This window comes from Pseudoliparis swirei, chromosome 2 (assembly GCF_029220125.1).
Source record: "Pseudoliparis swirei isolate HS2019 ecotype Mariana Trench chromosome 2, NWPU_hadal_v1, whole genome shotgun sequence".
NCBI lineage: Eukaryota > Metazoa > Chordata > Actinopteri > Perciformes > Liparidae > Pseudoliparis > Pseudoliparis swirei.
This window is the reverse complement of record NC_079389.1, coordinates 204,748-222,964: the sequence shown is the minus strand read 5'-3', so window position 1 is coordinate 222,964 and position 18,217 is coordinate 204,748. Positions and strand designations below refer to the sequence as shown.

At 39.9% G+C, this 18,217-nt stretch overlaps 1 protein-coding gene across 1 annotated transcript; it reads left to right on the top strand.

Moving 5' to 3' along the window:
• Positions 1-1,960: 1,960 nt before the first annotated feature.
• On the top strand, positions 1,961-16,206 carry marco (macrophage receptor with collagenous structure). The gene is made up of 11 exons (XM_056424420.1): positions 1,961-2,142; positions 5,766-5,867; positions 5,998-6,152; positions 7,445-7,562; positions 8,391-8,453; positions 9,148-9,228; positions 12,515-12,601; positions 13,221-13,256; positions 13,396-13,455; positions 13,577-13,741; positions 15,474-16,206. Exons 1-11 carry the CDS (start codon positions 2,049-2,051, stop codon positions 15,602-15,604), a joined length of 1,092 nt encoding a protein of 363 aa, XP_056280395.1. The 5' UTR covers positions 1,961-2,048; the 3' UTR covers positions 15,605-16,206.
• Positions 16,207-18,217: the final 2,011 nt, after the last annotated feature.

The window sequence follows — 18,217 nt, the reverse complement described above, 5'->3', positions numbered from 1 at the left end:
GAACGAGGAGGGAGACGTGACTGAACTTCTTCTTTTCCTTTTCCTCCTCTTCTTCTTCTGCACACAGAAATACTGTCACGAGTCCAGAAACGGTGATCAACTCGACCGTATGAATAAATATAAAATCAGAAAACGAAACGTATATTCATATATTCATTTCATTGGGCTACTTGAGCGCCGATGCATGAGTTTGTATAAAGTCATGTTTCTGTCACTTTCCCAAAATTGATTGTGAATAAATTGCCTTTTGTCGCAGCCACTGCAGTTATTGATATGGAAGATAATATTATAAATGTGTATATTTGGGGCTTCTTCAGCTGTTTGTGTGGATGTTACAGCTTCTGTCATAAGATAAGGGCTCACTTATCATCACAATAACGCAGCTAAGCTTTCCAATGTAAAGTATTCAAGTTGATTTACTGATGGCACTTTTAATTATTATAAAACAAATTAAATTAATTGACGAATACATTTGTTTTTGCTGGATTATCCTTTGGCCTATTTAACAAAATTAATTGAGTGAAATGCAGAAAGTGCTATGACATCATCACAGGAACAACAACATGTATTTAACGTTAAAGTGCCAACCATTACTGAATTATAATGTCCGACAGTCTGCAATGCTTAATAACAATAGTAATAACATATAAAATAAATGTTCTTGCTTGTCTTAAAGAGACAGGTAACATGGCGTTCAGGCCAGCCAATCAGCTGCTTCCCATCTTCAGACTCTATTTCAGACTCTTTTGTCATCTATTATAAAGCAGTCCTAATAAATATTACTACATTTTATGAGTCATTGAAGGCTATACAGAGAGACTGAACACATGAAAAGCAAAATGAAGTTGTGCAATAAGTCAAAAACCCAGAAACTTTCAATCTGCAGCTTCCAGTTTCTTTTACCAATAACTGATAATTTCTTCTCTTCTGACTCAACAGTTGTTCAGAAGAAGGAAAAAGCATCAAAGAGCTTCCACACATGATGAGCAGAGCCCTCAGCCTTGGACTTTTGTGGCAGGCGATCACACACTTTACATTGGAATTCCCTGTTTATATATTCGACAAATGAATCTGAAAGTATTCTCCTTGTTATTGTTAAAACTCCCATGATGAAACTCAAAGGACCTCTTCTCCTCAATGCCCGTCCTCGGTTCCTGCTAAAGACATAATCAGATATACAGTTAGATATTCTCTAAAAAGGCTCAGCAACCTCCCAAAACATCTGCTCACGACACACAGAATAATTAGCCATCTGAAAATGAAAATGGTTCTTCAGAGTGATGATATAGAAGAACCATTTCTGGTTCCACAAAGAACCTTTCAAACCAGGGTTCTTTAAAGAACCATTTCCTGAAAGTTATTCAAAGAACCTATACAGGTGTCTCAAAAAACCTTCAAAGAATTGTTCTTTAAGGCACCATTTCTGGTTCCACAAAGAACCTTTCAAAACAAGGTTCTTTAAAGAACCATTTCCTTAAAGAGTTCTTCAAACAACCTATAATGGTGCCTCAAATGAAAAAATAGTTCTTCAGTAGGTAATAGTTCTTCGTAGAACCACAAAGCCTTTTAAAGAACCATTTAAGAACCATTATTTTTCTTTGTGTAGGTATGTATTTTAGTATATTGCTTTTATTGATATACCTATTCATGTTGAATGTGACTCAACTTGTTCTAGATCGTTCCATTATGGCTTCAGTACCAGATGAACCAGTGGACACGATGACGGAGCAATACCAGCAACAGTAACATAAAGGTCTCATCAGTCAATCAAACCATGATAATAAATACTGAACTGTATTTTATTTACTGTTTTGCAAGGCCTTGCAGTGTGGTCTGAGTACCAACTTCCTCTTTCTGCTCTCCTGCTGTGCGTTTGGCCGCCTCAGCTACAAACCCTCACAGTTCCTTCCTCTACTTCTGTCCATGTTAGTTCTTTTACAGGTTCTGTTGCAATCTGGGGTGGATGGTGTTTTTCTGGCATCATGCTTTGTGTGTTATAAGAGTTCCTGAAGTAGGAAGTGAGGGTGATTGTGGCCTTTCTCGAGAGCATGGAGACGTCCGCGGATCAGCAGGATGGAGGGTCGTACACCCAGAGCAACCCGCTGTTCGACATGACCGACCTCTACAGCTTCCAGCCCGAGGGTGAGTCCCATGGCTCTGATTCAGAGGAGTACATTCATAAGAGCCTGCAGCTAACAGACTTTAATTAACTACGTGGACAGAACAACTCAATAGCTCATATCTGATTGGTTAAACTCCTCAGCAAGAGTATTAATTACACGATGGGGATAACACAAAAACACTTTTTGTCTAATTCTAGAAATGTTTAAGCTCCTTCTTTCAGTCTAAGAATAAGAACTGAATCCTGAATTTATTCCTGTATTCCACCTAAGTATGAGCCCCACAACTCTGCGTAAAAGAATCACACACGATATGGACTACAGTTGGCATTTTAATTATTATTTCCATTCACAGCAATATATGAATGAATCAATTACCCCATTAGAAGTCCGACCAGGTCTGGAAGATGTTCCAACTCCCAGGAGGAATTGAGATTCTGGGCTATTTTGTTATAAAAGCAGTTCTATCAAAATGGGTTTTAAGAAGTGATTTCAAAGAAGTCACTGATTCTGCGAGTCTTATCCCCTCCGGGGGGTCGTTACAAAGCCACGGTCACCCTTTGATTTAAGCCTCGACTTTGGAACGTCCAGAAGGCCACCGGAGGCTCCAAGGCTGCGTGCTGGCTCATATGGGCTAACATTTCAACGATGTAGCTTGGGGCCAGACCCAGGCATGTTTCAAAAGTGATCAGTACAATATTTAAATCAATTCTAAAACCATCAGGGAGGCCAGCACTGGGGTAAACCAGTCAGAAGCCTAGCTGCTGCATTCTGGACGAGTTGGAGATGGATTTTTGGTTTAAGGAGGGAGTTGCAGTAATGGAGTCGGTAGAAAATGAGTGCATGAATGAGTTGTTCCAGGTCTGACCGTAACAGTGTGGGTTTAATCTGGGAGAGTATTCGTAATTGAAAGAAGCAGGACTGGACACATTAAAAAAAATCTTTGATTCAAAGTTTGACAGTCAAACATTACACCCACATTTCTGGCAACCGGTTTTAAATAATAAGCCAGCGGACCAATTTCACTCTCGATGAGACCAGTGTTATTTTTTGGGGAACTGAATAATATGACTTCTGATTTATTGGGCTGAAGGAAATGTTGTGCCATCCAGCAGTTAACGTCAGAGACACCACCTAAAACAGCAGCTAGGCTCTCGGGGTCACCTGGTCTCGGCGGGAGGTATATCTGTGTGTCGTCTGCATAGCGATGAAAAGATAAGTTATGTCGCTGGAGGATTTGGCCGAGTGGAAGCATGTAGATAGAAAATATAAGTGGACCTAAAATTGAACCTTGTGGTACACCACAATAGTGGAAGATGAGTGATTACTTATGGTGAAGACTATATCTATTGGCTATCTGCTTTATTAAAGTATCGGTCGTATTTTAAAACATGTCTATGAGACAGGGTTTCATTATGGACTAAAATAGTGGTTCTCAACCTTATTGGAGGTACTGAACCCTGCCACTTCTTCGGTGCATGAGCCGAACCCTTCGTAATTGGAAAAATGAAATCTAATTTCTTCAAAACATATAAAACAGCTAATGTAGCTGATTTGCTTTCGCAACTCAGCGCCGGGCGAATTTTTCACTTCAGTCTATATCATTCCATTCACGTCTGTGCATTGACTTCACAAAGCTTTTAGTGTGAAGGCAGCATAACACGGAAAAGAAAAATGCTGAGTTGCTCAAAATGTCGGCAGACAATTTTTTGACGACAAAAAAAACGGCCCGACATTGCCCGTGTGAACCGAGCTGTACAATTCGGTGTTTCTCCTGGTTTACAGCTTCAGGGAGCGGGGACTGACCCACTGACCGATACAAACCCCTATAGTTGGTGCTTTTGCCAACCCAAAAAAATTATTGGAAAAGTTATCATTTAAAGACGCTCGACAATTAAATGCACTATAAGAATTATTTAACTAATTTTATGCAAGAAACATCTAATTCATTGTCAATATAGCGATCACATAACGCAAAACTAAAAATGTGGTAAACATTTACAAAAGAAGCTTGTTGAGCTTGTCAAGATAGGTGCAGCCCAACAGATTAGCTATATGGTGTGGTTAAGGTACTTAGAATGTTATAAATATATATAGCTGTCACTTAGAATTCAACCAGATTGCTCCATCAGACAAAAGAAATTATAAAAGTTTTCAATCACTTTATTATAATACAAATACAGTTCTATTTGTGCAACATTTAGCTTATTGTGGTTTTTCACTGAATGCCTTTTTAAGATAATTACAATAAAGTGCAACCTGTGAAAAACTAAACAAAACAAGTTCAACTATTTGGTAATAAAGAGTTTTTATTTTGAAGGGCAACAGCAGGAGCACCGAACTCACCGAGACACCTGGCAAGTTGTCAAGAATCTCGGCCGTCGCGCATGCGCAGCGTAATCTGTTAGCGCCGTAAAGTAAACATTTAGACGAAAGCACAGGCATTTTGCTCTTTATTCATTAATGACTTCGTTTTATGTCTGTGTACTTTGTAATATGTGAAGTTCTCAATAAAGGTCTCCGAGAGCCAGGAGAAGCGTGAACGCGACCACGTAGAGACAGAAATGACATGCCGCTGTGTAGATACGATCAATAACATACGGCTGTTTAGTTTAATAAAAGAACAGCTCGGGAACCTTGAATTACTTCTGTTATCTGTCGCTATTGTGAATATTCCAGGGGCAGGGGAGATTTCAGGGGGCGGGAAACGCTGCTCTGTGTGTCTACCCTGCCGAACCCTGAGAGTGACTCGCAGAACCCCAGCGCTTCGATCGAACCCAGGTTAATAATCACTGGACTATAAGGAACAATTAAGCACCAGGTTATACAGAACCATGAGAGAACGTGTTTGGAAAAGGGGGAAGGACTTCACTGACGTGATTTTCATGTGATCTTTGGCAACATTGGCAATTGAGCTGCAACACATTCTGAAATCAAATGAAACAACAAAAACATCACTGACCACCTCAGAGCATATTACACATTATTCTGACACACTTATTCCCAAACACTGGGTTGCGACCCACAGGTGGGTCGCAGGGAGATTTTATTTGGGTCCCTTATTTTTTCCCCAGGATTTCTTCCCTTGTCTTTTTTGTATCTCTAAACTCCTGCTGTGAGCCACAAGAGGGCGCCGACATGTTCATATTGTTCTCGTTATCGTAGCCTAGCTTTAGGCTAGCATATATTCTGCTCGTATAACTGAGGATATGAAAAGAATGAGTTAGCCATGAATGAATGTATTAAGTCTAGTTTATAAAGTACCTCTTGAAGATAATATTTAGTGTTATGGAAATGGCACTGAAGATGGTCACAAATGATGCAAAGATGTGCTTATCTCATGACTTATAGATACAGTAAGCCTTTATTGTCAAGTAAAACACATCTCGCCCAGTTTGGTTTAGTGTCACTTTCATGAAATTTCTTACAACAAAAAATAATTCCCCCAAGGTTTTCATTTTAATTGACAGCTAACATGTTTACACTGATTGTCCAAGTATTTAAAGCTCTGAGCATTGCAAATAAATTTAAAAAAAAGCATTTGTACTCAACTGGATGACCGTGGCTACTTTTTGTCACCGGATAATTATTTTCCAAGGATTTTCCAAAGTGTGGTGCCCATTGTGCTTCCTGTGTGTGTTTCAGATCTGAAGCCGGTGCAGCCCAGAAGACAGAAGTGGTGTTTTAATATCATTATCCTCTTCCTCATCTTCCAGAGCGCCCTCAATGTTTTTCTCCTTTATACAGGTATGCTTATTAGTATTAGTATTTGTTGTCATGTTTACATGTGATGTGTTGAAGAGTTTGTGCAACGGATTATTCTCTACAAAGTCATATTGTCAGCCTACTGATGGTTATTCTCTCCTCTCTGTCCCAGTTATCAAGTTGGGGTCTTCGTTTTCTGATCCCAGGTTGGAGAAGCAGACGTCCAATTCCATCCCTCTGGATGATGACTACATTCAAACCCTGCTCTCCAACAACACTCAAGAAACCAAGACCCTGAGGGTCAACCTCTGGGCCCTGAAGAGCCAGGTCCTGCTGCTGTTTATATGTAACATTTAACTGAACTTTTTACTTTTGAATATAGCTTCAGTTAGTTTAGTTTTTATTTTACTTCAAAAGTCTGTACATCTTGACAAATACTTCAACATATTAGAGCATGGACTTATTTTTTCATATGGATCTGTTATGTGTGTGTTCACTACAGAGTTGGAGTCTGGGTAAGCTTAGTTTAGCATACAAGCTGGAACTAGCCCAGCTATGGAAGCAGTGAGTGGGATGTAGATTATGTATAATAATGGTCCCCACACAGTAAATTCCCCAGTGTTAAAAAATCAGTGTCAAAGTATATTAACTCTTTCAGAGTTATTACAACTAGAGCAAGAGTAAAACCCCAGTGATGACAACGTTCACTGTCACTCTGGAAAGCTCCGCCCCCTCCTTCTCATTTCAAACTGAGTTTCATCACGCGCGTTTTAAATCTGGAAAGACTGCAGTAAGTTTCTCAAAATCACTTTTTTTTAATCAAATGTTGATAATTCAGCAGAAGCAACATTTTAGAATAACTCTCTACTGAGTTCAACTTACACTCAAGATGATTTTGTGTCTTGAAATACCGAATTGCAGAGGGCTAACGTGACCGAGTTAAAAGCTGCACAGTAGAATTAAAGAGTACATTAACACTAAACATAGGGTCCCTATCCACACAGTGTTAAAGGGCCACTGTGAGTCAGTGGTTAGTAGCTCTGTCTTTCAATCAGGGGGTTGGTGGTTCAATCCCTGCCCTAGTCGATGTACCATTGAGCAAAACACTTAACCCTGAACTGCTCCCTGTAGCTGTGTCTACAGTGCGTGAATGTAACATCATTGAAAGTCACTTTGGATGAAAGGGTCAGCTAAATGTAAAGTATCACTGAACATAGTGATAACATTACACTGAGAAGTGTTAACGTCATTAACACTAGTCTGAGTGTCGAATGTAAATAATCCTACAAACTGTTTCTCTCTCTCTCCAAAAACAACAACATTTTAGAACTCCCCCTAAATTCCTCACGTGATGCTTTCTGGGGACTTCCTGTCTCTTTCCTGGGTGCCGAAGGTCACATGTATTTGGAACCCTGTGCCATTGAATATATTATATTATGTTATATAGTTGTATGAGCGCTTGAAACATTATTTTAAATGCACATCGTGTTCAGTTCATCAGCGTTGGCAGAGAGATCTAATGACACGTCTCATGGAAACTTTTATGCCAATGTGTTTGATGTGATCATGTTTTACAGCATTCATTTAAAATCAAAGTTGTGTTTCCACCATGAGAACAGGTGAGCAGCCTGTGTGGGGGGGAGGGGCCTCTTGCCCAGCTGCGGTCAGACCTGAACCGGCTCAACACCAGTACACACAACCTGGAGGGCCAGCTGACCTCCATCAGCCTCATACCAGGTGGGCTGCGTATGGACTTAAAGCCACAGTGTCAGGAACGAGAGCGCAGTAAGGATGGATTTGAGGTTTCAGGCTAACTGCGAACTTTGAACTGCAAAGCATCAAGCGGTCAGAACCGGACCAGAGTTCATCAACCCCGGGTCAGAACCATAAAAAGGACAGGAAATTAATTGTTCTCTTCTACGCTTCTTTTTTCTTTTTATGATGTGATCCTCCTCTGTTGCTCTCCTGATGGCTTCTTCACCTTTTTCCCTGTGAAAGCTTTTCTATTTTTTATGTTGTTCCTGATCTGATGTGAGGTCAAAGGTCAGGGATGTCGTATGTATACGGATTGTAAAGCCCACGGACAGGCACGTGCACAGACATTTTGGGGGGCAGGGGCTCAAACCAGAGTTGAAACATTAGCAGCATTAAACTAATTATTCGCTCCTCGACCTGCGTCTCGTCTCCTCTTGGCAGGAGTAGACAGCTAGCTTACATTTTCCTGATAAATAAATATGAATTATTAGATGGCAATGACAGTACAAGCGTTCTGATTGGCTAATGGGTAGTCATATAACATTTTTAAAAAGCCCCGTCGGATATCAAAACACTTGGAGGGAATTGATGACAGCGAAAGTAATTTTTATTCTTAAATACTGATGAAGAACAAATTGGTCTCCAGAAAAAGGGGCAGTTCTCTCATACAGGGCTAAAGGGGAGGAGCTTGAGCACCACTGGGGGTCTATCTGTACACGCGCCTGCCCACGGCGGCAAATTCTTAATTTGTGATATTGGGCTATATCGAATAAACTGAATTGAATATTAGGTTGCGTAATGTGCCCTCAGGACCGCCTGGTATTTCAGGAACAAATGGGCTTCAAGGCATGACAGGAGAGAGAGGTTTCAAAGGTGAGTTAAGGAGAGGGCAGTTAAAGGTGAAGTATAATCAGTGCATAATGAATCCATAAATTTGGTAATCTTCAGCACCCAAATATCCCCCCGTGCTGTCACCATGGGGACAACACAACAGGTAGGAATAGACATATCTACGTTTCACAACAATAACCACATGTAATGGTCTGATATTAGAAGAAAGATCATTCCATGTGTTAGAGCCTCTGAGCTCATAAAATCAAACCAATGAAGAAGTGATTGATTTTGAGGATTTGAACCCTTCAAATGCCAGTTTACCAGTCGAGGCTATGTCACTGATTACCAACAATATTAACCAGGTAAATAGCATCAGCTGATCACATCAGTAGACCACATCAGTAGATCACATCAGTAGATCACATCAGGAGATCTCAGTATAGATCACACCAGTAGATCACACCAGTAGATCACATCAGTAGATCACACCAGCATATCACATCAGGAGATCACACATGTAGATCACATCAGTTTCGATCACATCAGTAGATCACATCAGTATAGATCACATCAGTATAGATCACATCAGTAGATCACATCAGTATAGATCACATCAGTATAGATCACATCAGTAGATCACATCAGTATAGATCACATCAGTAGATCACATCAGTATAGATCACATCAGTATAGATCACACCAGTAGACCACTCACCTGTTTTCTTCATTCTAGGTGACAGTGGTGTTCCTGGCCCTCAAGGACCAAAGGGGGGAACGGGACCCATCGGACAACCTGGGCAACAAGGAGCTGCTGGTGGGTTTCCTTATGATTATTATCCATGTAATAATGCACTTATTGTTATTGTTATGATGGAAGCTGTTTCTGACAGCTTTTAGCTTCCATCACAAAAGGCTCTCCCATCCATACTAAATGACATGCTGTCGGGCAGTGGTTCTCAACCTGTTTTCAGTAATGTACAATTCAATTTATATTTAATTGAATATTTATAAATTAACTATTTTTTAATGGATATTAATTTTTAATATATTTAGAAAAATCTCAAATACCCCCTGGAGTGCCTTCATGTACCCCCAGGGGTACACATACCCCCATTTGAGAAACACTGCAGTTACCTGCTTCACTGCTTCAGTAAAAACATGGCAACTTCATTCATTTATTATGAAGCATCATATAGATCATATGTGCAAACAGTAGGACAGATGTCTGCTGGAGCCGTGTGGAATCTTTTCTTCTCCTCAACCATATTGTTTGTTTGTGCTAATTAGCAAATACTTACATATTGCATTAAGTTGACCTAACGTTACACTTATAACTAGAATGGGCACTCGGTAGAGCGCATACCTTCGCATATCACAAGATTGGGCATTGAATTATGAACATTTTGGCATTAGTTGCATGCCAATTGGACAAAAATGTATCGTGCTATGGTAAAAAAAGAGTTTGACCTTTCCATGACTTTGACCTTGACCTTTGACCCGATTGATCCCAAAATCTAATCAAATGGTCCCCGGATAATAACCAATCATCCCACCAAATTTCATGCGATTCTAGAACATTTTGACCTGTTCATGACCTTTGACCTTTGACCCGATCGATCCCAAAATCTAGTCAACTGGTCCCCGGATAATAAACAATCATCCCACCAAATTTCATGCGATTCGGTTCAATACTTTTTGAGTTTTGCGAATAACACGCATACAAATAAATAAATAAATAAATAAATACACGGCGATCAAAACATAACCTTCCGGCATTTTCAATGCGAAGGTAATAATACATTTATTTTATAAGTTGCCTTTTAAGGCACTCAAGGTCGCCGTACAACACATTAAAACCAGTTACGACGACCGGAGAGCAGCGGCAGCTAAACGCGCCACGTTCACTCAGAAAGAGACGTAAAGGATGAAAGATTACAGCACAACATGAGGGTAGAGAGGAGAGGAGAACAGCCCTCAGACTACGCTCCTTTAGGAGGACAGCCCTCAGACTACGCTCCTATAGGAGGACAGCCCTCAGACTGCGCTCCTATAGGAGAACAGCCCTCAGACTACGCTCCTATAGGAGGACAGCCCTCAGACTGCACTCCTATAGGAGGACAGCCCTCAGACGACGCTCCTATAGGAGGACAGCCCTCAGACTACGCTCCTATAGGAGGACAGCCCTCAGACTGCGCTCCTATAGGAGAACAGCCCTCAGACTACGCTCCTATAGGAGGACAGCCCTCAGACTGCACTCCTATAGGAGGACAGCCCTCAGACGACGCTCCTATAGGAGGACAGCCCTCAGACTGCGCTCCTATAGGACAACCCTCAGACTGCGCTCCTTTCGGAGGACAACCCTCAGACTACGCTCCTATAGGAGGACAGCCCTCAGACTGCGCTCCTATAGGAGGACAGCCCTCAGACTACGCTCCTATAGGAGGACAGCCCTCAGACTGCGCTCCTATAGGAGGACAGCCCTCAGACTGCGCTCCTATAGGAGGACAGCCCTCAGACTACGCTCCTATAGGAGGACAGCCCTCAGACTGCGCTCCTATAGGAGGACAGCCCTCAGACTACGCTCCTATAGGAGGACAGCCCTCAGACTGCGCTCCTATAGGAGGACAGTGTGGGAGCAGGAACACACACACCTCAGCACAAGCACACACATTTTAAACACTTGTTCAATATCTTCATGTTAAGAGCCTCATTTATTGTCTGGGTTTATTGTTTTGCTCTGATTGTCATTGTACATATGAAACCCATTGAATAAAGATGGGGGCATGAGGGGCTACGAGCAGAAACGTGTTGACATTCTCCTTTAGTTTTTTTTAATGAACATATTAAATGAATAAATACATTAAAGCTGTTTAAAAAAGGTGTTCTTTCTAAAATTCTGTTCTACTATAAGCAGGGTAGAAACATGTTAAACTAGAATGGGCACTCGGTAGAGCGCATACCTTCACATATCACAAGATTGGGCATTGAATTATGAACATTTTGGCATTAGTTGCATGCCAATTGGACAAAAATGTATCGTGCTATGGTAAAAATAGAGTTTGACCTTTCCATGACCTTGACATTTGACCCGATTGATCCCAAAATCTAATCAAATGGTCCCCGGATAATAACCAATCATCCCACCAAATTTCAGGCGATTCAAGAACATTTTGACCTGTTCATGACCTTTGACCTTGACCTTTGACCCGAACGATCCCAAAATCTAGTCAACTGGTCCCCGGATAATAAACAATCATCCCACCAAATTTCATGCGATTCGGTTCAATACTTTTTGAGTTCTGCGAAAGATTTTGACCTGTTCATGACCTTTGACCTTTGACCCGATCGATCCCAAAATCTAATCAACTGGTCCCCGGATAATAAACAATGATCCCACCAAATTTCATGCGATTCGGTTCAATACTTTTTGAGTTCTGCGAAAGATTTTGAGCTGTTCATGATCTTTGACCTTTGACCTTTGACCCGATCGATCCCAAAATCTAATCAACTGGTCCCCGGATAATAAACAATCATCCCACCAAATTTCATGCGATTCGGTTCAATACTTTTTGAGATTTGCGAATAACACGCATACAAATAAATAAATAAATAAATACACGGCGATCAAAACATAACCTTCCGGCATTTTCAATGCGAAGGTAATAATCTTCAGTATACCTCCTGTAAATACTGTATAGCAAACGACTTTACAGAGCCTCAGTTCCTCGATGGAAAAGAAATCTATCAGCAAGTTGCAGTTATGAAATTATGAATTTCGGTTTCTCTTCCTCCTTTAACTTCTGGGTATCATCTGTGATATCGCTGACACAGCACTGTTTAATACGCTGGGTCATGTATAATGATACAATCTGCACAGCTTGCATTAATGAAATATTTATTTGTACCAAAAACATAAATGGCAGACTGTACTTTTTTCTGGAAAGTTTGAACAAAGAGGTTAAAATAAAATGTTAAAAGCGGATAACTACAAATCATGGAGAAAAGAGTTTCTACTTTTATATGTCAGTTAAATTTCACTGTTATGCAACTCTATGTGTGTGTATCTTTGTGCGTGTTTGTGTGTGTGTGTGTTAATGCAGGTCCAATCGGTACACCTGGGCTCCCAGGAGACCCTGGGAATCAAGGTCCAGGTACAAAGGGAGAGAAGGGGGACCGTGGGGCCCAAGGTAAGGGTTTGGGGTTTGGACGTTAGCTAAATAATTCATAGCACCGCCGCGTAGTTTCTATCTACACCGTACACGGTGGGTCCTCCTCCAAGAGCTGCTAACACAGACATATAAATACATGTTTCTAGACATAATGAGCCAATATGTCCTCTTTATTTGGCCCGGAAGAATGTGAGATCAAGATTGTGAGATCAACATTGTGAGATCAACATTGTGCTTTGATCGCTTTGAGACAATCTTTTTTTTTTTTGGCCCTGGATATCCAATGTTAGAGACCGAATTTCAGGGTCATAGTGATATTTTATGCTCATTTGGACTCTATCACTGAGATAAAGATGAACTAGTTCAGTGGGAAATATACCATTCTATGAAGAAAAAAAAATATATATATATTAATGCAAAGAATAGAGAGATGTCGATAGTTATTTCAAATTCGCTCATTCACACTCTCGCTTACTGGAGAGTTTCCAACTCTTTTTATTTGCCTCAAGTAAACCTGAATGTAAGCAGGTAACAAGCTACAGATATATTATATTATATATATACAGCCACATTCTGTAACTGAAGTGAATGATGTCCTGCCAATATCTTTAAAGCGATGTCATTTTGTTGTCATCAGGTGTGAATGGACTTCCTGGTTTCAATGGAACTGAAGGTGAGTGTGTTTTACAATCACAGGTTTCTTCATTATGTGATGTATTCTGCGAATCATTGCAGTTACAGATATGTTCTCACCAGCTCATATAAACCATCAGTCTGGTTGGAAGATATATTTGAAAATGTTTCCTCCACAGGTCCTCCCGGACCACCAGGTCCCAAAGGAGACACGGGAGACAAAGGAACTCCACCAGAGTGTAATTATGCATGTTGTTGAGAACAATATTTATCTTAACGAAACTGCTACAACACTTTTAAAATAGAATAACTTGAAGCTACCGGGAACTTTAACCAGCTGTAACCTTGTGTCAAGCACAGTGGTTGTGCGTCTGGTGCCGGGGAAAGCCAGAGGCCGAGTGGAGGTGAACTTCAAAGGAGTCTGGGGCACCGTGTGTGACGACAGCTTCGACACAGTGGATGGAAAAGTGATCTGTAAGATGCTGGGCTACCAAACGGCCGTTTCCACCTACGTCGCCAGCCCAGGTAAGAAGCTCACACCCCTCTCCCAGCAATAGATGTGCTCAACATTGGTACCTATGTGGAAGCGCTGGAAAGATGGATAAACTGTTGTTTAACTCCAAACTGTATGTACTGAGAAAGATAACAGTAGTACAGAACCTTTTACGGGCCATGTTGGCAATGGAAGGGAACTGTGGCCGAACCATTCAGACGAGTCAGCACGCTTTAAACACTTGAATAAAAACTGGTACCAGCATTACAATGTCTGCTTGCTGCATGTTTGGTTGTCAGAAGCAGCTGACTCAAGTTCCACAGAATCCCCACAGGACCGTTTCAGAGCATCAGGTGTTTCAGTTTACCGAGTGACCGTGTTAACTGGGGACCTGCAGTCGAATGCGTCCATTGTTGCTCGTATTAGTAGTAACTCGTTGGTGTACTGTAGATAATAAACACAGATGCGTCTGTATTTTGAAATGATTGAGGGTCTCTATGTTTGTCGTTTTCAACGGCTTCCTTCACCACAAGGTACAACCAACGCATCCGACTGAGAGTCACCAGTTAACACGGTCACTCGTTAAACCGAAACACCACAAGTTATCACATGTGTTGACCGACACTGGACTGGTCAGATATGCTCGTGTTTGTTACGCCCATTATAAAACTCAATAAAGTCAAACCTCCCAGTCCATGTCATGATGACATCACAGATAATGGAGTTTGAATCATGGAGTGACTTGTATGCTTATGACCTCTCGCTGGATTAACGATACATGCTGTTCATCCATTAAAAACATGCATATATCGTGTATAGTTCTTTCTGTTCTGAAAAACAAAAAAAACAAAATGTCATGCATTCTTTTCATATTACAAATCAAAAAATTTATTGCAAACCTTTTATTCTTTTTAATATTGCTGATTATGACACAGCTATAAAACTCAAATATCCTATCTCGCTGAATAATATCATGAAAAGTATATACAAAAAGATGATAAAATAAATCTAATTGTCTAATTAACTGGGAAACACTGCGAGCTGAGCCTTGACAAACACTCCTCAGCTGTTATAAATTTTTTTTTTACTTGGTCTGAAATATTAAAATTTTTTGAGATTTTATTTTAGAGTTTTCTGCTTAAGCTGTAATAATAAAATAATAAAAAGATACAAAAGGCTTGCAATATTCAGTTTGATTTGTAATGAACAGAATGAATAGACATTTTTTTTTTTTTAATTTATACACAAAAAAATGAGAACTTTATCACAATATTCTAATTTTCTGAGACAGTCCTGTATATCTGGCCACTACATAATGGGCCACTTCACTAAAAGCAGATAGTTCTGCTCAGTTAGTTTGGGGTGCATTCATGATGTTTGTTGGTTAGTAATGCCCAGCGTAGCTGGACAAGCTATTGCAACTGTGTGTGCACACTTACATCCTTCATCATTGTTTTGAACTTTAAAATGGTCCACACTGAGTTTCATATAAGTAAATAAGTCATTACAAAACAAAATCTAAAGAAAAGAAAAGACTCAGAACACCTGAACCAACCATTAAAATTATGATGTTAGATTAAGCAACCTAACAGTATATACTTTTGTTTAAATTAGGCCATCCTTTACTAGTCCTTTCTTTGTAGTTTTGCTTACATAAGATGTTGACAGTAAAATTACACCACAGGAACATGTAGAGTAACTTCTATTCTTGCACTTTAATGTATAAAAAAGCGTCTGATGCATGTTTTGTTCTCACTTCTATAGGTTCTGGTAATATCTGGCTGGATGAGCTTGGATGTTTAGGAACAGAGTCTGACATCTTTAACTGCCGACACCCAGGAGTTGGTATTCACAACTGCAATCACAACGAGGACGCCGGATTGCAGTGTATCTAGACCGAAGAACGGCTCACACAACCGCGTCAATACGAATGATGTTCACAGCTGGATGTCATTACAAATTTATAAAACACATCATACTATTGCATTCAGTTCAAAGTTTCACTTTATTACGAAAGACATTAGCCAAAATAAAATTGTACTGTAAACACAACAATCATGCTAATAAAACTTTACTGAAATAAAATCCCCAGGCATCATTTCTTCCCTAATATTTCCAAATGGTTACTGTACTGTGAAAAGTCTTTAAACCTCTTTTAAAAAAGTCAGATGGGAAGACACTATGATGTAGAGAGTAAGGTACTTCGCAATGGATGTCTTCAGATACACAATTCAAAATAGTATTAAACATGGAGGTTAGAAATAGGCCAAAGGCTTCAGTTCTGTTACTGTTTTTCGTTTCAGTATTAACCACGTAAAAACATTCAAACCTTGAATCTGTGTGTATACAGGATATGGTTACAAGTGCAGTGTCCTTATTTTGATCCCAGATACTAGAACTAATGTTGATTATTTTCAGCACACCTATTCATTTTAGAAACTGGAAGCTTGATACTTTGTTGTATAGTTTACGAAATAAACTATTGTAATAAACGGTCTGGAATTGAGTGTTGGTGTTTATCAGAAAAATATATATATATGCGCGCTATCATGTTTGAATTGCCTTGCATGTAGTGTTTTAAATTTTTCAAAGAACATATTGTAAGAGATTACTAAATACATTTTTTGCAATCTGCGTTCAGCAACTTTTTAGTTCCATTGTTTTCTTATTTTTCCAAAAGTAGTAGTTTTCTTTGGTTCCAGTTCTCCCTCACACTTTCTGGCCAATCTTAAATCATGAAATAGCTTTATCTTGTACTTGTTTATACACTACTGAAAAAACATGAAGGGAACACTTAAAACACAAATTCGATCTTGATCTTTATTGATAAAGTGATATCTTCATTATGTCATTTTTGGAGAACACAATTACTTTGGGTTTTACTTAATGCTCAATAGAAACCAACATCCACGACCAAATGAGGGTTGGATTCAAAATCACACTGAATTTGAAAGTGAAAAATTTAAATCGCAGCTCATCCAACTTGCATGAATTTATTTACAACTCTTCATGTGGTTTAGTGGTGCGTCTGGCCACCACAAGCTTGTATGCACACCTGCCAACATCTGGACATGCTCCTGATGAGGTGACGGATGACGTCCTGTGGGACCTGGATCAGTATATCAGTGAGCACCTATACATGAGGTTCTAAAATTGATTGAGGGCTGGCCAGTCAATGGCATCAATGCCTTTTACCGCTAACAATGGGTTTGAGGATTTCATCCCAGTACCGAACAACAGTTAAGGTACCGTTGGCTAGCACGTTCAAAGAATATGCCTCCTGAGTTGTTGCGGGCAGCATAACATTCTCCGTGGCATCTCCAGACTCTTTCAAATGTGTACCCTGCTAATTGTGAACCTGCTAGACAACTGGGAGCCAATGGCAACCCTTTAGTTAACCTTTAATTCAATGCCTAAACATAACCACTCAATATCAACGCCTAACCGTAATCATTTGAGGTAAACAACTAACCTAAAACATTCAAGGCCTAATCTTGACAATTCAAGATCAATACCTATCTATAACCGTTCAAGGTCAATGACTAACATTCGCCATTTGAGAATAAAGCCAGACTTGGACCTTGAGAAGAATCCCTAGAAGCAAGTAATTACGAATGGTATTATTAGTATTACATTAAATGTTATTGAATTTCTGTTTTCACAAAACTATATTAAAAAACAAGTTCCTATCAAAACCTGCAACCTCTCTATGAATGATATTATTGTTACTTAATTTTACATAGACTGCAGCAGGGAGAAATTAGGATCAACGAGTCCATGGTTAGACGTTGACATGCATCAGCGAGAACTTGGGATCAACAAGTCCAATTATAAGAACTCCAAGAGTCTCATTGTATCCCAAACTCACTGCCTCTTCTACGGTTGACGAACCTGTGACTCCCAATGTGTCTGCACCCAGGGGAGCAGAAATCAAGGGTCTGATTCAGCCAACTAATCAATCATGTTCCTTTTGCTCATTAGAAGCCCTCATTGGCCATGCGCTGTGCCGCTGTTAACCTTTGAGACTGGCCCTGCAGATGGGGAGCTCTCATTTATGGTCCGTGTACGTATTGTTAGTTTGTTTTTTCGTTTCATTCCAAACACGGAATACGGAAATCACGTGGTTTTTTCGTTTTCCGTTTGAAAACCAAAAACGGAAAAACGGAATACCACCTCCGTATTTCGTTTCTGCCGTCTGAAACCAAAAACGACAGAACGGAAGTGCTTAAAATGAAAGTCAAAATAAAAGCCAGTGATACATATTCGTATTAACCTTAGAAGAATATTAATTAATCAATATAAAGAATTAAACGGGGATATTTTAACGATGCAAACACATAGCAGGGTAACGTTAGAAGAATATTAATTAGTCAATATAAAGAATAAATAATTAAACCTGGATATGTTAGCGACAGTGGTGACGACGGGAAGTTTAATATTCATGTACACAGCAAGAATCACCTTCTCACTTAATCACAGTTCCTAATATAGATTAATCAAAGTAATGT

Coding starts and splice junctions, on each gene's coding strand:
- marco (XM_056424420.1), top strand. CDS start 2,049: ATGGAGACGTCCGCGGATCAGCAGGATGGAGGGTCGTACACCCAGAGC. Junction 6,153..7,444: donor TCTGGGCCCTGAAGAGCCAG/GTCCTGCTGCTG, acceptor CCATGAGAACAG/GTGAGCAGCCTGTGTGGGGG. Junction 9,229..12,514: donor TGGGCAACAAGGAGCTGCTG/GTGGGTTTCCTT, acceptor GTGTTAATGCAG/GTCCAATCGGTACACCTGGG.